The following is a 26,121-nucleotide window of genomic DNA, read 5'->3' on the forward strand; positions in this document are numbered from 1 at the left end:
ATGGACGTTAAATAACGATGATGGTATATGCATAAACGCTTGCATGCACACAAACACACACACAGCCAACCATGCTACCTATGTGCCCACAAAATTCCCAATACCAGAATTCTATCCCTACTTTACTGCTAGAAAGCAGCTTTAACAACCGATCTCTTCCCATAGTACATATACATCATGTATCTGATACAGTCACTCATAACAGGATCCTACAGCTGATCCACCTAATAGGAGTAATAAAATCAAAGGATACCTTTGAAGCAACTGTAATTAGGAATACTTATTGATAACAGCTGTAAACAGCACTTATATAGCAAGTGATGGAAAATGGATGATGACAAATAGGAGGAAAGGAGAAATATAGCCAGGTGTGAGAAGCCACAGTAGAAGCTTTTGTATTCCTTACAGGTAAGAAGGCACGTGGTTTTGTGGTTAGGGCATTTGGCTCATGATCATTAAATTCATGAAACTTGGCAGTACACTGCGTCCTTGAGTAAAACACTTTATTTCACACTGCTCCAGTCCACTCAGCTAGCAAAAACGAGTATTTCAAAGAGCCAGCCTTGTCATATTTTGTATCATGCTGAATCTTCCTAGGAAACACATTAAAGATACATGTGTTTGTAGAGTACTTAGCCACTTGCACGTTAATTTCCCAAGCAGGCTGTTGAGTTCAATGGACTGCCATTATTCCTTACAAGTACTACAGCAGCCAACAACAAACAAACAGCTTTACCACTTCCCTTCCCTTCGTGTCAATTCTAAAACCTTAGGGCTGCAATCAACAAAACAGGTATGATGAAAGATAGGTGAGATTATGGGATGCTGCATCAGAGATAAGTAGATGGCTGCTATATGCAAAAAGTAAAATGGAAAGGATCCTAAGCCAAGCTCCTCACAGGGAAGAAACAGCAATATTTCTGATTAAATAAAAGTGATGGTATGGGTTGGGTAAATATACCGTAAGCAACAAAATGGATAGATTAAGTAACTGAGATAGTCAGGGTGTGCAACAGGAAAACTAAACTGAGATTAGTTGTAGACAACTCAACAGCAAGATACAACCTACAATCAAGATTGACTGAAAAATGCAGTTGCCCTATCCGGTTGGCTTTTATGGAACTAAACCCAAATGGGAAGATCTGCAAACAGACCTCTGACTTGTTTTGGAGAATTTGTTGCAGTTGCTTCCTCCAGAGTCATATCCTAATGATTTGTCACTAAAAAATCATGTAAAAAAAAAATCGCCGCTAACAACCACAGTAATGAATACATAGGCATCCAAAATTTCAGGATTGCATGTCTGGATTTGGCCCAGAATGTTTTTAACTTATCAAGGAGTCAGCCTGATTCCAAAATGGTATATGTTGGGTTATGGCTCTAGGAGTAAAGTTGAAAAAGTGTGACACACTGACATTCACATTTATATCAGATATGTTTTATTTTGGAGAAACTGTATTTCAATTAAAGTGTATTTTAAGTGTGTGTGTATATATATATATATATATATATAAAAGGAAACAAATTAAATAATTACACAAGAGTAAACAAGAGAGACAGAGACAGGCAGAAACAAGGGAAATGCCACTTGTATTTGAACACTATACAAATATTCTTTTAAAAAAACTTTTCTTTTAATTTTTCTAAATTTAATTATTTAATTATTACAGTTGAAAAAGTCTCAATGACTGAAACTGGTACTGAAATGTTTTTTATAAAATTATTTTAGCATTTTCTATCTTGACTTTTTTTTCCATATATATCAACTCGTGTGTTCCTTTTCATCCTTATACATATATATATATATATATATATATATATATATATATATATATATGTATGTATGTATTAAAGAAAGCAAATAATAAAAAAATGAGTGTTCAGTAGTTGGTTCAGAATGCTGGCCACAGGAATTTCTGACCAGGAAAGTTGTACATCATCTTCCTCTTTCTCTCACATACTCACACTATCTCACTTATTATTACTCTCAATGCCACCATCAACTCTATTACTTTAATAAAACATCATCAACTCTCCCTAAATTTTTTTGTCTCTCTTTCACTCCCTCTCTTTTTCTTTCTTTCTTTCTTTCTCTCTCTTTCTGTCTGTCTTCGCCACTGCCCTCACCGTCTCTATGCCTACTATTACTCTCACCCCAGCACGAGGAAGTGTCATTGAATAGTGAGAAGGGGGTCAAAGTGTGATACTGGCACACAAATTGGTTTTTGTATTTATTATATTAGATGAGACTCTTTTGCAGACAGCTTCAGTGACAATTTACATCAACTTCATTATTCTGGCTGGTGACTGCAATGGACACAGTCAATATCACAATGGCTTCTCTGAAATACATAGGAAATATTGATATGGTTCCTGAAATTCTCAAGAAACCAGTCATCTAGCACATCACTTACCAATCTGACAAACACTCAAATTAGATAGATTGCACTCTCACCAGGAAACATTGCAAATACCAGAAACTTTCCTGGTGAAGAATGCATTACCCAACAACCACTAATCTACAGTAATCTGTTACCACAGGTTAGTGGTTAGAGACTTCAGAATCAGAGCTAGGCAGATACAAAGAACCTTCCATTGGAAATAGGTTTAGAGAAATTTTAATAAACATGTATGATGCTAGAAAGAGAAATTTAGATAATTCTAGTATAAAAGATAAGTTAACTACAAAATAATCTGTTTAGGGCTACAGATCAGACACGTAGCTAATACAGAGCCTCAGTTAATCTAAAGGTGATGTGATAGTGAAATAATACGAGTGATAGGATTGTAAAGGCTAAGGGACAGGCTTGGAAAACCTGGAAAGAAAAAGGTAAGAGGGAGCAATATGAAATAAGTACAACAGTAGCTAGGCAAAACGTATATTTGGCTAAAGGTGAAGCAGAAAGGAAGAGATTCGCATGTCATGTAATAAGAAGATCAGAGGCATGGGATATTAAGGACTGTGAGTTAGGGAAGACTAAGACGTCACTGCGGAGAAGTGAAACTGAAATGATGAGGAGGAAGAGAGAAGAGATTCAAGGCATTGCAGAAAATAGTTGTTAATGCCTGTATCCATTACTTCTGAAATATTGGAATGAGTACATTAAAACAATAAATACTAGGGTTTGCCTTTTTTGAGAATGGGACAAATAATATCAGGTTTCTAAAGATCTTATCATATTGCTTTAGGGAAGGAGAAATAGTGGGTGCATGAGGAAAGGTTTGGTGCACAATGTTTAAAAGAATAGGTACAATGTCAAGGCCACTGGTCTTATGTGTTTGAAATGGTCAGAGGTACTTTTGCACTTGGCATGTAGGTATGCAAGTTGGTGAAATTGGTGAGATGGAATGAGATAAATTTGAGGGAGATTTACCAAAAGCATGCAGTTGGATGCAAAGTAGGCAGTGAAACTGGATGCTTTCTCACAAGTTGGTGAATATTCTTTTGGCAAGGGACTAAAACAATAAGCTGGAGTTAGGGAAGTGGGGGAGTTTAAGAACTGTGTGATGCATGAAGGGATTCTTTGCAATTCAAGAGTGCTAGATAAACATGGTTGCAAAGAGAACTTCTAAACTACATGGCCATTCTAAACGTTCAAATGTTCAGGGATCATACACACACAAAGACAAATTAAGTAGAGATACTATTGACAATCCAATAATTTAATTATATTACGTGATTTACTATGAATTATACATTACACCCATATTTATATGGTATTCAACTAATGTACCAGTGAATTAGATGTTTAACACATCCCTTTGAAGTATTTCTTTTCTTCAGTTTGTTACTTTATATATATATATTTATTACTGGAGCTATATATATATATTAGAGAGAGAGAGAGCACACTATATTGGAGAGACTAATCAAATAATTATCTTTAATTCAATAAAATCATAGGTGCAGGTATGGCTGTGTGGTAAGAAGCTTGCATCCCAGCCACTTGGTTCAGTCCCACTTCATAGCACCTAGGGCAAGTGCTATATACTATAGCCTTAGGCTGACCAAAGGCTTGTGAGTGGATTTGGTAGATGGAAACCGATATAAGCCCATATTATATATATATATATAGGTGAGAGAGTCAGTATATGAAAGCAGGTGGTTGGATGTATAAAATACAAAACAGAGGGAAAAACTACAGAAGACATGATTTATATGGTTAAAGAATATATTTAAATCATTATGTTAGAAAAATGTTAGAAAATTTTGTATATAGTAACACTGCTTTGAGAAAAATAACTAGTTTCATATTTTCTTTTCTAATTTCTTTACCAATATTGCGTCATCTCTTCCCTATGAAGTGAAGTATGAGAGTTCCAGACAGGGGAAGGTAATCAGGGATTTTTTCGGTGTAAGTGAGATAATCAAAATGTTGGGTATGACTAGGTTGTATTGATTTAACATGATTATTTGGTTTAGAAAGGGTAGAATGTTAGAAGTGGCTAAGTTTTGCTTTATTTATATATATATATATAATATATATATATATATATATATAGTTAATCCAAACATGAAAACACAAAGAGAAAACACAACAACGCAGGGATGTGGAACAAGTATAGTGTTATTGGACGCTCAGGAAAGGAAAAAAAGAGGATTTAACGTTTCAAGCAGAGCTCTTCGTCAGAAACATAGGAAAAGGAAAGATCCAAGGAAGGGAAGACGGAGGAAAAAAATCGCCAATGGTACACACGCGGTCACATTTTGAATGACCGGAAGGGAATGGGTGAAGAAAAAGTTCTTTCAAAGACAGGAGAGTGCAAGAGAAGAAGGTATGTGTGTGTAAGTGTGGATATATGCGTGCGCGCAGGTCTGTGTTTGTGTGTGTATGTGTGTAATGATAGCACGTGTGTGTGGTTGTGGCTGTTAATCTATGTGTATGGTTGGGCTTAGTATCATTTAAGGTCAAGGAAGAATGAAGTAGGAGCAGCTCTTGTATCTACCTACCCAGGTGCATAGAAGAATGGTCAGTGGAAGGTACTGGTAGTTTGAAGTATGTGTGTGTGCGTGTATGTATATGTATTGTGTGTGTATATGTGTTCATGTGTGTATGCGGGGAATAACTGTCCTTTACTTTGTGTATGTGTGTGTGTGTGCTTGAATGTGCGTATGTGTGTATACATGTATGTATAATTGTGTGCGTATATGAGTATGTGAGGTATTTGTGGGTTCATTTGTGTGCATGTGCGTGTATGCGTATGTGGGTGTATATACGTGTATCCGTGGGGTTGTGAGTGTTAGGTGTATGCATTCGTGTGAAGAACTTTTTCTTCACCCATTCCGTTTGTGCGCGCGCATGTGTGTGTCTGTGTCTATATGTGTATACGTATGTGTATGTGTGTGCGCATGTATGCATATATTGTGTATGTATATGTATAGGTGTGTATCTGAATTTGTGTATACGTGTGTGTGGGGTTTGTGGAGTTTGTCTAGGCGTAATGTGCGTGTGCTTGTGTGTGCTTATGTACATATGTGTTTGTGCCCATGTGTGTATAATTGTGTGCGTGTCTGTATGTATATTATTTGTTGGAGGTCTATGTGCAAACCTTTGCTAGTGTGTGTGTGTATGTACGTGTGTGTGTGTGTGTGTATTATGTGCATATGTATGTGCGTGTGTATATGTGTATGTGCGTGCGTGTGTATATGTGTGTGAACATGGAGATGTGTCAGGTTGTGTGCATTTTGTTGTGTGTACGTGCTTGAGTATGTGCGTGTATGTGGTTGTGTGTACGTTTATATGCGTGTGTGTGTCTGTGGGGTTGTGGGATAGGTTTCTGTGCATTCCTGTGTATGTGCATGTGCGTGTACGTTTGTGTATGTGTGTGTGTGTATGCGCATGTGTGTGCGTGTGGGTGGGTGTATGTGTATGTATGCGTGTGTGTTTGTGTGTGGAAGTATGTGTGTATATGTGCATGTATATATGTTGTATGTGTGCGTGTGGGAGGTATATGTGTGCATTCGTGGATATGTATGCGTGTGTATGTGTTCGTGTATAAAAGCAATAATTTATAAAAACAAATAAAAAAACTCATCTCATTGCAAAGATATATATATATTTGCAATGAGATAAATTTTGGCTTTATTTTTCAATGAAGTAGATTTCCTTATTTAATCTATCTTGTGTTGGTGTTCCAGTAGCACACTGATAAAATGGAAAAATTACAAATTGTGGTAGTAGTTGCTTTGCGCATTTCTCAATGTGTTCACACCCTTTAGTGAATACATTGAGAAATGTGCAAAGCAACTGCTACCACAATTTGTAATCTTTCCATTTTATCAATGTGCCATTGGAACACCAACACAAGTTAGATTAAATAAGGAAACCTACTTCAATGAAAAATATAGACCAAAACTTAACCATTTCTAGCATTTTTAAATAAGGAAACTTACCTCACTGAAAAAATATATATTTATAAAGCAAAATTTAACCACTTCTAACATTCTATTCTTTCTAAATCAAAGAATCATGTTAAATTAATAAAACCTAGTAATTCTCAACAATTTTGATTATCTCCCTTATACCGAAAAAATCCCTGATTACTGTCCCCTGTCTGGAATTCTCATATTTCACATCATAGCGAAGAGATAACACAATATTCGAAAAGAAATTTGAGAAATTTGAAAAGAAAATACCAAACCAGTTATTTCTCCAAAAGCAATGTTACTATACACAAAATTTTATAACATTTTTCTAACATAACGACTTAAATATATTCTTTAACCATATAACACAAGTCTTCTGTAGTTTTTCACTCTATTTTGTCTTTTATTTATTTATTTATAGACAGACAAACAGACAGACAGATTGATAGATATCTGTGTGTGTCTTTCTGTCTTTGTCCCTCAACACTGTTTGACAACTGGTGTCAGGGTGTTTACAGCCCAGTAATTTAGTGGTTCAATGAAAGAGACCAACAGAATAAATAACAGGTTTGAAAAGTAAAAAATAAATACTGCAGTCAAATCATTTTACTACAAAAGCTTCAAGATGGTGCCCCAGCATGGCCACAATTTAATGATTGATACAAGTAAAAGATATAAAATAGAATTTATTAGACACATTTTTAACAAAAAAATTATATCCAATAATTCTGTAAACAAATACATGCTATTCTGTGAATGCATTCATTTTATATACCTGAAATGAATGCAGAAGTGGTACATCCCTTTTCAGGTAACATCAAGCTTACATTCAACTTACAAATACAGAAACATTTCAATACTGCCCGCAACAAATTCTACTTTTAGACTTCACAATTCAGTAAATATAAAACTACAAATGATATTTGGTAAACTTTAATATACTCACATGTCTTGGAGACGTCGATGTATCTGTTGATAAAGACTAGTATCATGTGTTATTTGGACGTAAGATAAAGCCATGCGAAGGGCTTCCATTTTTAGCGATGGACAGTAATCAGCAATGAAAATAAGTCTGTTGAGGCGAGCAATTCCTTCATATTGCTTAGCATAAGAATCGAGATCCTGAAAACAGTTAGCAAATGTATTTCTCAATATATATGTAATACACTGAAAGCTGTTATAATCTACAAGGTATGTGTTAATTGGTAGAAATTGATAAAATGCCTACAAGTAAATGTAAGAAAACTTTTTAAAATATTCCTTTAAATTATTTCAGTTTGTAAAAGTTAATACAGCTTAATGAAAGCTTTCATTTAACTCTTTTGTTGCCATATTTCTGTTATATATTTGTATTAATTAATGCTGAAAATAATGAAAAATTTATTATAATAACCTTGTCATTATTATTACTTAGCTGGTGTTTGGAACTTAACATGAAATATTGATGGTAGGCTAAATTTAATTTAGATGACTTTAAAACAGAAAGTTTGTATCATAGAACCAGGGGTGGTCTCGGATGGGTTGGCATCAAAATGGTTCATAACATAAGTTTCCTTTACTAAACACTTTCATAATGATTTGGAAGGTTTTTAAGCTTACTGTGTTGGTGATGCACACTTTTGGTGATGCACATGCTCAGTATCATCATCATCATCATCATCGTTCAACGTCCGTTCTCCATGCTAGCATGGGTTGGACGGTTCGACCGGGGATCTGGGAAGCCAGAAGGCTGCACCAGGCTCCAGTCTTATCTGGCAATGTTTCTACAGCTGGATGCCCTTCCTAACGCCAACCACTCCGTGAGTGTAGTGGGTGCTTTTTATGTGCCACCTGCACAGCTGCCAGGCGAGGCTGGCAACAGCCACGGTCGGATTGGTGTACTTTATGTGCCACCGGCACGGAAGCCAGTCGAGGCGGCGCTGGCATCGGCCACGAGTCGGATCATGTTGTAACAATATCATACAGTTTGATTTATCATTGATAAGATAAACATCTGACTGAAGATATTTTCTGTATCTCTTATCTTCATTAAATGATATCCTGCATAGTCATAGGAGAAAAAATGTGGTAAAATACCCTTTCATAATCATGCAATTGTTTTAGTGATTAGGCTGTTGCACTCATGATTGCTAGATCATGGGTTCAATTCCCTTATTGGGGGGCACATTGTGTTCTTGAGCAAAACATTTCACTTCACATTGCTCTAGTCCTCCTTTTGATCAGTAGGGAATGTTGGCCTGCTTGCCTAACCTGCAGAGTGGCTTCATTTGAAGGCTAAAATAATGCAAAAACACATTGTGACCGGTAATGTGTAACATCTGATAGCCTGGTAGGTCACGTGATAGTCATAGACATCTGAGTTACAAGTTACTGGACATACACTGTTTGAGTAAGATGCATTCCCTATATGTATAGCAAGATAAATAATTAATTTTAATGCAATTTACATTTCAGTTTTACTTTTAATACAGCAATAGGGACAAGACTAGTTATGAGATAAATAGGTTTCATTAATGTACAATGAAAATATCAATTTCTTCATAAGATACTCTAGAACACTTTATCTCTATCATTGATGAAATGAGCTATGAAGTGAGGGTTATTTTTTTTTTTTTTAATATTTATATATGTGTGTGTTCATTTGAAGAGGTAATTAAATACATCTGGGAAAATGGCTAGTAAACCATCCTCACAGCTTGTGTCAAAGAAAACCTATCTACTATTAATCTTTCCAATACTAGTAGTCTAAAACAGAGGCCCAGCCACTATTATTATATCAGGATAAGTCCGCTGCAAGCAAAATGACCTTCCCACTTAAGACAGCTTCAATTTCTAACTAGCTATACAACAGCCAAATTTTTTGCCATTTGTTTCAAACTATCATAGTAAAACTCTGTCCCATAATGGAGCAAACCTATGCCCATTTAACATAAGAACTCTAGCAAGGTATCCCCTGATAATTAAAGAGCCCATCAATGACTGGCACAACAAGAGACTTTTTAATAGATGTAATACCTCCTTACATTATGGAGACATGGTTTTGAAGTTGTACAGAAGGTGACCCATTTTTGAAGATGGGGGCTTTGAACAAGCCCAACAGTATATGCAAAAGATTCTGCCTTAATCACAGAGAAGAGATGGACTCAGCAAACTGCAGTAAACAAGGCAAGCAGTCTAAGAGCAGTAACTCTGAATAGAAATTGATACAATACTGAGGAGAGACTAATCTTATATAACCTTTCAAGTGTTAATGGCATGATAAAATGCATCTAGTTCATTCTATAAAGTAGTTGGTGAAGACATGAAATAGACATGAAATGTTGGTGAAGACATGAAATAGACTGCTCACAGATAAGTAACACAGATACAAATTCTTTTAAGTAGGTAAAATGCTAGAATTAATGGAATATATATAATGTTGGCAGAAAATGGATGAATAAAATAACTGAGGTAATCAAAGTATGTTAGGTGAGTCTTAGGCAACATGATTAGCCTAACATACACCAACAGTCGAGATTGACAGGTGAGCAAATGGAATGTATCCCATGAGACTCTCTTGTAGAGTATCTCAATAACAGATGACCGCAACTTCTTTATCATAGAGAGTGACTTCAATGGACATAACTGACAACATCAAGATGGTTGGTTACAGAAGTGTACATACAGACATATAGGTTTGACCATGATACAATGAACAAAGAGATCAGTACTGCTATGAAGCAAATCTGAGCTTGTACCACAATACAGATATACTTCATACTTTCAAGGAAATAGTATAAACAACTGTCCTTTCTTGATATCCAATGGACAGCTTAACATAGACTAGTGATATTAGACCTCACAATTAGAGGTAGATGAAGTCAAAGACACAAGAAAAAGTAGAAAAGGTAAGGAAGCTGGAAGATCCTTCTGCACACACAGGTTCAAAGAATTACTAATAGTAATGCCTATGATTAAAAGAAGATTTGACAGAGTATCAGACTTTACAGGAAGCCAGTTTAAGAAAACTGGCTACTAGTGACTTGCTTGTTAAAGTTATAAAGGCGCTGTCAGCTGAGAGCTAGCAACAAGTACAGTGAAGAATTTGGCATGCAGGGTCTGAATATTATAGTTCTCCAAATCATAAGAGAGTAATTCAAAACTTGTTTAGCATAGGAACTTCTGTATGCTAATGCCTCGTTCTTATAACAAAAATAAATTCAAGAATTACAACATATGAAAGTAAATTATTTTAGTTAGCAAGTAAAAAATACTGCCATCTGGGAAGTGGTTCAGCTTGATATGATGAAAAGAGTAGGTAGAAATTCTAGAGGGTATGCTTAATGTAAACAACAGGCAAGTGAAAGATACAGGGGATCACAAAAAGGCTGACAGAAGAGAAGGAACACAAATGTAGCAGATACACAAGAGTAGGTAACAGTTAGAACCCTCATGAAATGAATTCTTTCAACTGCTGGAAGGTACAAGTACACAGAAGAAAGAGATCGAAAAAGTTCAAGGAACTATCACTACTACTAGAAACAAAATGCTTTTCTTTCCAAGTGATGGGCAGATTGTATGATGGTTATACAAAAAGTGTGATACAGCACAGAAACAAATGAAACATGAGGAATATAAAGGATGTGCAAAGACTAGAAAGAATGTGAACATATTCTGCTAGGCATGTAATTTAAGCAAATATGAATAGCGAAACAATAAGGAGGGAGGGAAAATGGACATCAGCACATGAACAAATATGTGAATGTAGAATAAAAGTTGGTAGAAGCACCAAGCTATCAAAGTGAAAAAAAAAACAACATAAAGAGCCTAAGCAGTGGAGGAGAATCTCAGGATGCTGAATTCATGAAGGAGACAGGATGCTGAATTCATGACTGCAGCATGTGATGAGAAAGTGTGCTGCAGAAACTCTGCCAATACCAACAAAGTAAAAAGGAAATGAAGAGGTAATGAAGACTCAATTTTAGAATCTAAGAAGCACCTTTATATATTTAACCAATATTGTAATGATCAGAACAAATTTGAGTTCAATACATAATGAAGGTGGTGAGCTGGCAGAATCATTAGCATGCCAGGTAAAATGCTGTCTTTTTGTTCTGAGTTCAAATTCTGCTTAGGTTGACTTTGCCTCTCATTCTTTCAAGATTGATAAAATAAGTACCATTTGAGCACTGGAGTCAAAGTAATCAACTTATTCCCTCCCCTGAAATTGCTGGCCTTGTGCCAAAATCTGAAACCAATAATAGAATATTATATTTACTAAAGAAATGCAGTAGCACTACCCAAATCTTTCACTACAAAATTTATTTCTTTTTAATCATTTAGATACCCATTCATAAAGTTCAAGAAGAATGTTTAAAAACTAAGTCATATTACCAAAGTTGTACTTTCTACAATAGCATGGTCATTTTTTATATTCTCATTTTCTTCAGGAGAAGCATCTACTTGCATGGGTTCATCAAGAGATGGCTGAAAAAAAAAACCAAAAAAAAAAAACAATAATATAAAATCATATTTGAAAATGCACATACTACATCAATGAAATCCATCTCCACAGACACCAAAATATTATAAAGATAGGGAAGCCAGCAGAATTGATTTATTTAATAATTTTCCAGAATTCTCAATTCAAGATGCAAAATAGAATATAAGTCAAATAAAACAGTGCATAACATAATAAAATTTAATTGAATAAATGAATGGACATACATAGTCACACACATACACACAAATGAAAATCTTATGTTAGATCAACTACTAACATCATGTACTGATGAATGAATGTTCATGACATATTGTCAGAAGAATAGCTTTCATACTATGAAAGGTTATTATGATGATGATGATGATAGAATAAAAACATAAAAAAACAGAAAGCATGAAAGATATTTCAACAAGCTATAATGTAATCACAAATGTCTTTCAACTAGTTTCACTACCGGTGAGGAATTTACCCATTTTCAGAAAGTCTATGTGTTCTTTAAGCTGAATCAAAATCAGCCTTTTGAAACCTCTCAAATAAAATGACATACCACCAATAGGGTTGAAAAAATATCTCCCCAATTCCCCTAGCAAGATAATAGCACCTTGCCATTGGTGTTATCGTCTATCCAAAGAAAAGAGAGATTTAAGGAGAAACAAAATACCCATCTGAAAACTTTCTCAACTAATTAACACTCATTGTCTTCACGACTCATACAAATCTAGCAAATATGACTACCAGTTTATTTCTGTGAAATGTATACACTACTCTCCTCAGCAGCAGTGGTATACATGGATTTGTTTATTGACAAGCTGCTTAAAAATCACACAACATGGTATGCTCCAACAGTTAAAATTGCATAATATAATTGGATAATTTCCATTCATCATCATCCAGTGTTTTAAATCTGGGGTTTTGTCCCCGTTAACAAGGGTGGCCAGATCTACCTCAATGCCATAGCAACCGCCCTCACACCAACTTGCCCAGTTTTGGGCATCCTCCCTTCTCAAGTCAGCCCTTCCAATTTACCCACATTTACCTCAAACTCAAGCACCCTCCTCAGAACATGCTCTTCATTCCACCTCAACACATGTCCATACTACTGCACACCATTCGCCCCAGTCAGCCATTCCACCAATTCCTCCAGCCCCAGCGTCCCCATCAAGTCTTCAGTCCTCCTCTTAACAAACAGTTTCACACCACACATTTTTTTCACCATTGCTCTCTCGGTCCTTCTCAAAATTGCCATCTCTCCCCATTCATACACCATGTCACACTCCCATACAGCATTGCAGCTTTCACGCAACTCCTATGACACTTCTTTTCATCTTCAATGAGAATCTTTTTCCATATAACAATGCTCCACATTCTCTGAACTTCACCCAGCCAAGCCTCACTCTTGCTGTCACAGCTGCTTCATCTCCACCCTATCTCCCAAACAACAAAACCCTCTCACTATTTCTGCCTCGTCACATAAACGTTTCCACTGGGTCCACCAGTCCTCCAGCTCCTTTCTCACATCTTCCCCAAATAAACTTTCTTGCCAGTCTTAGGGGTCACCTTCATTTCCGTACATCTACCATGGATCCATTTTTTACATCTCGTACACAACACCGCATTTGCCATTACACTCCTCCCACATACACCACATGGATCCATTTTACTCACTAACACTTCTCCTTCCACACCACTCACCATCACCTTTATCTTCCCAAAGTTTACTGTCAAACCCTTGCTTTCAAATGCCTCCTTCCATTTCCAAAACTTCTCCTTCAATCTCTCCATTGTCTCACTCATCAGAACAAGGTCATCAGCATACAGTATCTTCATTATTAATCCTTCACTTCCACTCTCTGTCACCACATCAACCACTATTGCAAACAACAACAGTGACAACACAAATCTCTGATGGACACCAACTTTCACTGCAAACTCCTCCGACATCTCTAATCCAATTCTAACTCGTCTTTACCACCATCACTGCTCTCACTATTACCTCTAGTACACCTCTCTTCCTCAATGCACACTCAATCACTTTCCTTAAAACCCTATCAAATTCCCTTTCCAGATCAACAAAGTACATATACAACCCCTTCTCCTTATCTCAGCATTTCTCTTGCAATCTCCTTACAATGAAGACTGTATCTATTGCCCAACTTCCTGGCATAAAACTAAATTGCATCTTGTCCACATCCACCCCTTTCCAAATTCTCTTCTCCAACACCCTTTCCACTATCTTCATTGCATGCTCCATTCTGTCATGAAATTTTTTATTCAATGATCACAGCAAATAACTAAGAAAACAAGAAAACAGATTTTTTTGGCTTTACATTGTGCAGTTTTCTGGTTTGGAGGAAACCTAGTATTATGGGGGAAATAATGCAGTTGGCAGTCAGTTTCTTGAGTGAGAGTCAGAATAATTTGGCATAATTCATTATTTCAAACACTAAGTATACACTGTTCATAACAAATGTACATGTTACTTTTTGTTTTTTTAAATTTAAAACATCATTCATATTTCAATAGTCCACAACAAAAGAAAATAATGTCCTACCAGCCATGATAATCCAAGCAATATACAATGTATATTAATACATACACACTCAATGTGTGTGTGTGTGTGTATCTACTTATTCACTTGCCCTTAATATAAATTTATTAATTTTACCTTAACTGGTTAATATAAATTTATTAATTTTACCTTAACTGGTTATTACAGGCTAACTACCTGATAAAATCATATATAGATTTTATCCTAAATTTTAAAATATATATAATTTCACCTAAACCAAAATTATTCACTGCTGAATTATTTGGTTGTTCACATATGGCTGAGATAAACTACATTTTTGAATTTTAATTTGTATATAAGTACAAACAGCTGTATTTACGATGTGAATCTGTTGTGTTCCTGTGCTATGCATAATTGTTCGTATTTATGTGCATTGGGTTATATTACACTGACGATGGAAAATGGGAATTTCCCCCATAATCCTGAAATCAGTTGATAAGTAATTGAACCTTTTGTGCTTATTCCTCTGATTTCGACACGTGTTTATTATGATAGTTAAGGTAGTTTAGAGCCATTTGGTGTCTTCCTTTAGCATGTAGTTAAGCCTGTGTACTTACTTGCCCTTAATATATATATATATATATATATATATATATATAATATATATATATATATATATATTAGACTACCCATGACCTGTTGGGTCACCAGGAAACTTTGAGTTTTCCATCAACGGAGTTTTGTTTTGTGGGTTTTTTTTCTTTTCCAAGTTATTCAGATGCTTTCAATGAATGTGACATCAGAATCACATGTCAATGGCTCCTTTACCCAGAAAAGAAAGGATTTGGCTGCTATTTCAGGGTAGCCTGCCTTTTCTCTTTATTATAGGCACAATGGCCTGACTGAAGAGGGGACATAACAATACAATACAGGACATGGGGGACAAATAATAAAAATAAAAAGATATGAAATGAAATGAATTATTAACAATGAATTAAATGAAATGGCTTACGAGCCCCCCAAAGCTTGCAGTTTCATTTATATTACAGTTATACTATCTGGGGTGTTCGTCCGTAATGTAAACGAGTAATTCATCTTGCTCTATAACTCCAGGCAAACTGTCATATCGAACGTAATACTTTATGGTTACAACTGTATCTGAAAACAAATTTTTAAATTTATTTACCATCTCTTTTTCCACTATTGCAGCCTTTGTTTTGTCATCGTACACCTTCGGGTTCAATTTCACTCTCATTAGATTCTTCGTTGCTGCTAATTTTTTCTCAATTTCTTTATCTTTTGTGTACAATATTACAGCTCTGAGATTCTTTCCTTTAGGTCTTCCTCCTTCCTTGCATGTTTTCAGACATTCTTCCACTTTTGTTGACCATTTTACCGCTTCCTCCCACCTTGAACCTCTACTCACTTCAGTTGCTGTATCTCTCTCTTCGTGCATTCGATCCTCTGTCTCGTCAGCATACTTCTTTTTAGTTTTTTTCTTTTTTTGGTCTTTGGGTGGTGATTCCACCCATGTTCGCTTTCTATCCTCTTTTTCTTCTGTTCTTTCCTCTTCTCTCTCCTTCACTAACTCGTCGTCACTTTCCATATTATCTCCTAAGTCCTCTGTCAAAGCTCTTATTGCTTCCTCCAGTGTCATCTTCTTCTCTTGTATTTCTCCTTCAGGACACACATATTTCATGTGCCCTCTTTTCTTACATTTATAACACACTGGAGGTCTCCCCTCCACCACCACTCTCAGACGTGTCTCGTCGGGTAACACTAACTCCTCCGGGATGTTATACAAATCTGGCATGGTTATGTGGACCACATAACCCTACCAGTTTATTTCATTCAACTTTTCCACCTTAAGTATATCCACGTTCTCCTTGCAGTTGTAGATTATTGCAGCTACTATTCTTTCGGTATCAATTTCCGGTGGGATTTTGCTTATTCATATCCTCACTGCTCTTTTTCCACAATAACTAGGGAGTAAAACCCATTTTTCCGATCTCAACACTGTCGTTGCGTTCCTTTTCGCTTCGTCTTCATTTTCGAAGCGAACGTCTACCGTAGCATATTTTCTACCTCTATTGTAGAAGGTAGTTCTTCCTTGTAGACACTTTTCAATCTCTTCCACCACTGCTACTTCTATTGAGACCACATTCCATGTTCTGTATGTTATGATCTTTTTCTCTGCTTTTTTCACTTCGTCTTCAGGTGGTGTAACCCTCAGACTCCTTCCTTCTTGAAGCTGTCATAGTATTTCCACAAATTTTCCTTCTCAATAATTATTTCTTCCAACTGTAACTCGTTCGCAGCCAGGCTTTTGCCTGCTGCTCCCGCATAAGTTTGGGCTTGCATACCCAACAAAGAATTCAACAACTCAACAGCTTTCAACAACAACAATCAACAAAACTCAACTCACAACCGTAAATCCGAAAAACCGACACAAACACAGTTCAGGGTCGCCTGCCTTGCTCGCTGAGATGACTGCAACCTCTCTGCAAATATATCATATCAGTAAAATTTATTTACTGATCACCGAAATTAAAAATATTGAATTTTTAAATGTCTCAGAGAGACATAAGCGGTGGTGGAGCGATATAGTGGTCGTATACTGTCAACTCAATGTGACAGTCCTGTAAGGACTCAGAAACATATGTCTTCTACACTCAAAAACATATGTCCTCAGGTGCCTTGTCCCGGCTTGCGGAGGTGATTGCCTCCCCTTTTCAAATATAAGGACACAGAAAATGTGTCAAAGCTAACGAAGTTTCCTACGGCTAAATGGCGGTGGTGTAATTCCCTTACGGGACTGTCACATTCAGTTGACAGTATACGAAAATAGAAACATTTACTGTCAAAAGAAAAAAAGCGTATTTTTCCGTTGCCAAGTCTCTGTATCTAATTGAAAGATAAGAGTTTCTTTCCTTTCAGGGTTAAGATTATTATCAGAATACTTTCCCATTATGCACCGTTTTGGGTATTCATACCCCGCAAACCTCTAATATCCGAAGACACCACTTGTCCAATTTACGCGAAATTTGTTTTATTCTGTTCATATTAACATTTCAGGGTAAACTTAATTCATAGTATTCTCCCATTATGTGCCAGTTTGGCTGGGTAACACTGCAAGCAAGCAAAGAAGACTCAAACTGACTTTTAATGTATTATAGATATAAATCATTCATTTCGATTAACATCTGTTTCCTGTGTTAACATGGCTTAGACAGACGTAAATATTAAGGCAAGGTTTTTATGACTAGATGCATTTCTTGTCACTAAACTGTTTTCAGAAGAATTTGAGAGCATATTCAATGAACAATTTCAGTGACAAGAAATATCAATAAACATTTCATTCTTCCCTTGACTACACCTTTTTCTTGCATTTGGACACAATTTTTTATCTGTCATCATTATCTTGGAGATTTTCCAAGTGGGCTCTTCTGATCTCTTGTAAACTACCTGACAACTGCAATGGTCCACCTATTGTCTGCAAGCCTCGCAACATGTCCATTCCAGCAGAATTTGTGCTTTTAGAATTCCTTTCTTGAATTACTTTGTTTTGGTAATACTCCTGCAAATGTATTCCTAGCATGGATCTTTCCATGACTCTCAGTGCTGTATCCGGTATTATTTTTCCTTATTCTTCACAGCCAACGTCTCATTTGCATACAGGAGCACAGATAAAATAGTACTAATGAAAGTGTCTTGCAGATTTGGACTTGAGCATGGAGATCAGTTGTGCATTTAAATCTGAGCACAGCTTTAAATAAGGCAAATGCCTTCATACCTGCTCTTACTCTGCACAAAATTCCAGTGTCCATACCTCAGCATATATTTACTGTCTGTCCCAAATAGATATATTTCTTCACCTCCTCAATTTCATCACTTTCTGTAACAATTCAGCCTTTTCAAACAGCATGTATTTTGTTTCCACATGGTTTATTTTGAAACCTACGGCTGATCTCTGAACCCTGATATCTTAATAACAAGAAATAGGCCATGGCATATCAGGTGACTTGCCCTGAATTCTGACCAATCATATTTCAAACACATCATGTGACTGCATGATTTGAATAGAAATTTCAGATCTTTTCCTTTTCATGGGCAGCTCGATTAACTAAACACTTTGAAACTTCGTATACTGGTAGAATCTGTCAAAAAGAATATCATTTTACTCTTAGCATTGTTGAGAATGAACTGAAGTTGCTAAAGAAAGCTTAAATTATTGGCAGTTGTTCTGGTTTAAAGGATAGGACTTAACTGATATTGTTCAAGTTAGGTCCAATTTTGGGGACAAGTTATTGTCATGGTTCTGATGACAAATTTCAACAAACCTGAGGTTAGGTATTGCTGTGAATTGGAGGCATACAGCACAAGTTCTTGGAAATGTTGTATATGGAAATGAACATGAGCACATACAAAATACAAGTATCTGTCTATACATATGTGTGTGTGATAGTGATGATATATACACACACACACACACACAAAGTACAAGAATCTGCATATACATGTGTGTATGTGTGTGTTTGATGATACACACACACTCACACACATTATTTATGTCCATACTAGCATGGACTGGACAGTTTAACAGGATATGATGGGCCCAATGATAGCATCATGCTCCTGTACCTGCTTTGGCATGGTTACAATGACTGGATACTCTTTGTAATGCCAAACATTTTACAGCATATACTGGATGGTTTTTTTTTTTTCATGCTATCAGTACAATTGAGGTTATCATGCAACTCACAAGGCAATGAACCCTGATGAGGGAGTCAGCATTATGCAAGGGAAGGAAGGATTGAAGTATGAGAGGTGGGGAGGCAGAGTAGGTTCTTGTAGAGAAGCTACATGGCTACTTGAATTTAGGAGAAATAGTGACAATGATCAGTAGCAAAGTAAAATAGTGGTGATGGGGTATTCAGGTGGCTTCACAAGGCATTGAGATAAACTTGAGAACATCATACTGCTAACACACTAATCAGCAGAACAATAACAGCCATAATCCTAAGGCAGTCATATGGTTAAATAAATCTATATTTACCTCTCATACCCCATTTTGTTTTTATACGCTCCTCACAAAATAATTTAATCACTCAGATTTTCTGGATGTGCATGGATGCTTTACATTAGATTACTTTGTAATTGATTATGATGTGGACTGATAGCTGAGTCTGTATGAGGGGCTTACTGTTATAGTAACATGATTCTCTGAATCCATATCTTATACTACTCATTTACACACACATACATATATACATGTACATATGTGCACACACATATATATATATATATATATACACACACATATATATGCATATATATATATACACACACACATGCATATATATATATATATATATATATATATATACATGAATATATACATACATGTATACATATATCAGGTCATCCCATAAGTACTGTCCGAATTTTGAATAAAGAAAACAAGTGATCAAATGTTATATTTAATTGAAATTTAATCATCGATATACTTTCTCTGATTATCTATGACTTTCTTCCATCTATTTACAAGCTTTTTAATCCCATCAATGTAAAACACTTTTGGTTTCAAAGAACTCTGAAATGTCAGTTTCCACCTTGTCCTGGCTTACGAAAGTTATGTCCCCCAAATAATTCTGTAAACTACGAAACAAATGGTAGTCCGAAGGTGTATGGTTGGGAGAATAGGGTGGATGAGGAATTTTTTGCCAGCTGAGCTCTTCGATCTTCTGTGATGTGATCTTTGGAGTGTGGGGGTCACACATTATCCAGATGAAACATCACTCCTTTTCGAGTCACTAAAGCAGGTCTTTTTTTCTTCAAAGCTTGGTTCAAACGCTCCAATTGCTGACAGTAGACTTGAGCACTGATTGTTGCATTAGGTGGTAACAATTCAAAGTGAATTACTCCTTTGCAATCCCTCTAGATACAGAGAAGAACCTTTTTTCCATAAAGTTCCCTTCTCGGTTGTGGTTGAGCTTTTTCCCTTTTACCTAGCCACTGTTTACGACGTTTAACATTTCGATAGAAGATCTATTTTTCCTCACCATTCACAAGTCTATCCAAAAAGGGTGAAATAAATTCACAAGAATGGAGATAAGGGCAGATGTCAACTCACGATTTGCAGTTGCTTTCGTACAATTCATGAGGCACCCATTTTCCAAGTTTAGGAACCTTTCCAAGCTGTTGAAGATGAAAACAAACAGTTGTATGGTTTGAACTAAGCTTTATTGCCAATTTTTCAACTGATAATGCAGGATTTTCTTCAAGTAATGCCTCAAGGAGCTTATCATCAAACTCAACTGGACATCCTGTTCGATCTTCATCTTCAAGGCTGAAATCTCCACTACTGAATTTTGCAAACTCTCTTCTGCAAGTTCTTTCATTCAAGCATTCTTTCCCATAAACTAAGTATACAATGTAAAGAAGAAAAAAAACGATTTGAACACCTGGAGGAAAGCACCATTGAAAAGTGTCTTGGTGTGACTATGAAAGATATCAAGTATCTAACCAGAGGCAGTAAATTCGCCACAATAGAAGTAAGGTTTGAGTCAACAGAGCATGCAAGGGAGTACTCGACTCGAACCTTGCAAAGTGGAAATATTTTATTTTTACCTTTATATCTGGGACGTAGGACATTCTGGATAAAAATTAAAAATGTCCCTCCCAGAAGTAGAGGTAGGCTGGATTGTAGCCACTCTTCTATACAAGAGGGAGGACAAGATACAATTGATTGAAATTGCAAGAGAGGGGCCTAAAATTCCAGTCTGTTATATATGTACTAGCACTATGACCCGGCAACGCCGGGTCATCATGCTAGTATATATATATATAATTAAAGTCAAAATGAGGGTGAAAAAATTCGATATTAATTTAATAACATCGATTTAAACACCAGTGGCCTAGCGTATAAAACACTGAGATTCAGTAAATATTATTAATACACAACTATAAGAGAGAATCAACTATGTGGACGCTCTTACGCTAGATATAGATCCGCAAAGGGACTCAACCACTAAGAATTGTTCTCAAGGAGAACAATTCTTAGTGGTTGAGTCCCTTTGTGGATCTATATCTAGCGTAAGAGCGTCCACATAGTGGATACTCTCTCATAGTTGTGTGTGTGTGTATATATATATATATATATATATATATACATATATATATATGTATAAATAAATAAATGGAGTTTAACACAGGTGTAATTCAAATTCTTTTACTTCCAACACATGTTTCAAAGATATCACTGATATTATTCCAAAGGAATAAAATGGTGGAAAACAATGTAATCTTCTCTTCAGGGAAATGAAGAAATGAAACTCATCAATAAGACATTTTAACCGAAAATTATGGATATATATAGTGATTAACTGAACACTATTAATATTGTTTCAAAAAAACGTTATAGGATATAACATCAGAGGTAGCCTATAGAAAGAAGAGAGATAAAGTAAAGAAAAACTAAATAAATGAGAAATATATGACTTTATGTATATTAAATAAAACCTTATAGACTAGGAAAAATATATATATAGTGAATGTGAATTATAAAAAGAAAATTAATGTTTGAATTATATATAATGATAGGGATCACTTATATGAACTGAAGGTGTGTTTATGCCGATGTTTACATCGGTATGCACGCTCTATAACCGTGTTTACAAGGGGATTTTTAGAAAAAGGAATGAAAAATAGTTCAGAATTACAGAGAAGACAGAATTCCTCCCCTTTGTCATAAGGTATCAGATTGAGAGAATCTGTAAATTTCAACTATATATAGTTGAAATTTACAGAAAAACAAAAGACGAAGACTGGTGTATAAACAAGAAGCAAGTGTATTAGTTTGATACTCAGGAAGGTGAGAAAGTCTTTTACATTTTGATCCTACGCTCTTCAACAGAAAGGAACACGAGGAAATATATGTAAATATATATATATATATATAATATATATATATATATATATATATATATATATATATATATATATATACACACTTAATTCTCTTTTTGCATAGAGGATATGTTCCAGAGACTACTGTACAAAATATAGTGTCCATATGAAAATTAGAGATAGGTTTCATCCAAATATATTTGATTAAAAAAATGTTAATTTTCTTAGACAAATAAATTGAATTTTTTTATTTATACATACATATATATATATATAATATATATATATATATATATATATATATATATATATATATATATATATATATGTCTATATATATATATATATAACAGAATCATTCAGTTATTCAGTGTCACTACTAGACAGTAAATGTGCACGCCTTCTGTTGTTTTTCAGTGGCACAAATTCACTCTCATCACTGGAAATATTTAATGCCGATATATCTTCATGTGTATCTTGAATAAAATTAACATGTGTTTCTTTTGTTTCACTGGTTTGAATATGAATTCAGTTATCAGATGCTGTGATTTTATTTTTGTTAGTTCTTTATGATTCTTCATAACGCGCCATAATCATTTTCAAATCACGTTGGAATTGCACAGCTTGCTTACCATTGTTATCATTTGCAAGAAAATGATTTCCAAATTTGAAGATCTTGTAGAATTGTACTAGCAGATAGTGGAACCACTTCATCATCATTACTATAATCTAACATGGTATCATATACATTCTCTGAAATACTCTGTTCTTCATTAATTGTTAATTCTGCAATATTTTCAACTGTTAATTCTTCAAAACCTTCCCTGCCAATCTGATGTGACAAAGTAATGATATCAGAATGTAATTTGTTCGTATTTATATAAGATATGAGATTTTTACAAATTCTGGCCAAAGTGATTTCCAGCATGCATTTAGGGTGGATGGCTTCAATTTGGATAAAGCCAGGGTAGTATATTTAACACAATTAATTATAGTAAAGTTTTTCCATGCTTGAATGATTGAAAATGTACCAACTTTTTCTAGTTCATCTATAATATATTCAAATGTTCACTGGGTATATAATTTGAATGTTGAAATTACACCCTGATCAAGCAGTTGAATCAGCGATTTTGTACTAGGTGGCAAGAATACAACTTCTACATTCAAGTGTTCCAAATCTTGATGACCAGGTGCATTGTAAAAAGACCTTAGTTTCAAGACTTTTATCTTACATATATATTCTTACTTCAGGAGCAAAGCAGTTGTTAAACCATTCAGTAAATATTTCTGCTGTCATCCATAATTTTTTTATTGGCTCTCCAATGAATTGGTAATTTACTTGAGTCTACGCCTTTCATTGCACACAGATGAACTGATCAATTAATTAATAACGGTTTTAACAAACAATCTCCTGAAGCATTGCTACATAACAAAAAAGTTACATGGTCTTTAGCTGCCTTAAAACCACTGGCACATTTCTCTGATTTTGCTATATACGTTCTGTTTGGCATTTTTTCCAAAAGAGACCAGTTTCATCTCCATTGAAAACTTGGTCTGAAATGTAACCACCTTCTTCAATTATTTTGGTTAGTTTTGAAAGAAATTCTTCAGCAGCAGTCTTATCTGCCGATGAAATTTCACATCTCATTTTTATATTATGCAAGGAATTTTGTAAGCCATCCCATACTTGCAGCAAATTCATTCTTCTTTTTATCACTAGACAGATGTAATGCACTTGATGACTCCAGATCATTAATCATCTTGTAAAATCATAATACTATCTGTTTTATGGTTTTACCATCTACTGGTATCCTTTTTTTGTTTTCTTCTATCCATATTAAAAAAGCTTCCTCCATTTTTTTCTTGAATTATATCTCTTGTATATGATGACTTGGTAGAAAATTTTGTTCCAGAAGCTACAATTCATCTAATGGCAGTATCATTCACTTTGATCATTCATATCATAGCTTCATTCAGGCAGAAAGCTGTACCCAAGGATGCTGCACTTTCACCCTTACAAAGACAATCCAAAATATTAATCTTGGTCTCCAAAGAAATTGATGCTCTTTTATTTTTCTTAGCTGTATCAACCAACATTTTGGGGCAGGTTATCACAGAGCATAAAATACATGACAAATCGTTTGTATTAAACTCAATGCTAACGAATGCCGCCCTGCACCATCTGATGGAGCTGTTACATGCCAATAGAGGTATGTATAGTGTATAGCTCCTGCCCACACTGAACACTGCTCTCTACTACTCATCGCTTGAGAAAGTTCAAGCTACTCCAGCTGCTTGCCCATTCTTCGTCCGTCTTCACTTCGGAGCACCAAGCAGAGATCGCATTGCATTTGTGCACTGACCGGTGCACACACTCATGCTCTATACCGCTGATGATGATGACGAGCACCATCTTAGCCATCGACCACTGCCCCAGCCTCGCAAACATAACACACGGATACACACACTCACGACGACAGCCTTTCGACCGCACCATATTGACGGCCAGTGCCATACGAGCGGCTGGCAACGCTTTGCAGCAGCAGCCAGCTCTTTGCTCACTCTGAACACTGCTCTCTAATAATCACTTGCTTGAAGTTTAAGAGAGTCCAAGCTACTCCCGCCATTTGCCTACAATTTGTTCAACGTCTTCAGTTTGGAGCACTGGGCAGAGATTGCATCGCATCCGTGCACCACCTCCCCCACCCATATATATATATATATATATATATATATATATATATATATCATCATCATCGTTTAGCGTCCACTTTCCATGCTAGCATGGGTTGGATGGTTCAACTGGGGTCTGGGAAGCCAGAAGGCTGCACCAGGCCCAGTTTGATCTGGCAGTGTTTCTACGGCTGGATGCCCTTCCTAACGCCAACCACTTCATGAGTGTAGTGGGTGCTTTTTACGTGCCAGACGAGTCTGGCAAACGGCCACGATCGGATGGTGCTTTTTATGTGCCACCGGCACGGGGGCCAGGCGAGGCTGGCAACGGCCACGAACGGATGGTGCTTTTTACGTGCCTTTGGCACGAGGCCAGTCGGGGCGGCGCTGGCAACGGCCACGAACGGATGGTGCTTTTTACGTGCATATATATATGTGTGTGTGTGTGTGTGTATATATATATATATACACACAGGGGGTCCTGAAATTAAGGCAACCAAAGTTTCGGGCTTCGATAACTATCAATTATAAAAGCTTAGTGTGTCTTGTTTTTGTTTCAGAACAAATAAATTCAGATTTATAAATTAGATAATGGCTATAGACCAAAATACAATCATAACCCTCAACAGCAGGAGTGAAAGTAATACAGCTATAGCAAAAAGGCTTAAAATTAAATGAACAGTCTGGAAAATTGTCAAGAAATTTCAAGAGACTGGTTCCACAGCTGATCAACCTGGATGTGATTGAAAAAGAAATGCGTGAACCTTTCAGTTTATCAAAAGTACTAGAGAAAGAATTAGAAAAATCCTCATTGTTCAGTCAGAAAACTGGCTGCCACAGCAAAAATAAACTGAACATCAAAGTATCGAGTGCTAAAGGGGGATCCACTGTCATGAGCTATAAGGCCATGAGACTGGAGAGAATTCATCATATCCTGTGTCAGGTTGCTGAAGGCACACTGCCCAACCTGGTGTTTACTGATGAATAGAAATTTGATATCGAACAGATAGTAAGCCACTAGAAAATCGACATCAAAATCCATAGTCAGTTATGGTATGGGCACTTGTGACAGCTACTGGATGGTCTCCCCTGTTTTTGTGCCCTTGGGTGTCAAAATTAACACACAGTGATACATTAGCAACATTCTGGAAGCTGAACTGCTTCCATAGGCAAAAGAGCACT

At 35.9% G+C, this 26,121-nt stretch overlaps 1 protein-coding gene across 5 annotated transcripts in view; it reads right to left on the reverse strand.

Annotated features, from left to right (window-relative positions):
• LOC115210446 (COP9 signalosome complex subunit 1) overlaps positions 1 to 26,121 on the reverse strand; it is a 138,498-nt gene that overhangs the window by 92,964 nt on the left and 19,413 nt on the right. For all 5 annotated transcript variants that reach the window (XM_036501880.1, XM_029779057.2, XM_029779051.2 and 2 more), the window contains exons 2-3: positions 11,741 to 11,833; positions 7,314 to 7,489 (exon numbers count right to left, since the gene is read on the reverse strand). In XM_036501880.1, the coding sequence (XP_036357773.1) occupies positions 7,314 to 7,489; positions 11,741 to 11,833 (269 nt within the window). The remainder of the gene's footprint in view (positions 1 to 7,313; positions 7,490 to 11,740; positions 11,834 to 26,121) is intronic.

The sequence above is a fragment of the Octopus sinensis genome, linkage group LG1, assembly GCF_006345805.1.
Source record: "Octopus sinensis linkage group LG1, ASM634580v1, whole genome shotgun sequence".
NCBI classification, from domain to species: domain Eukaryota; kingdom Metazoa; phylum Mollusca; class Cephalopoda; order Octopoda; family Octopodidae; genus Octopus; species Octopus sinensis.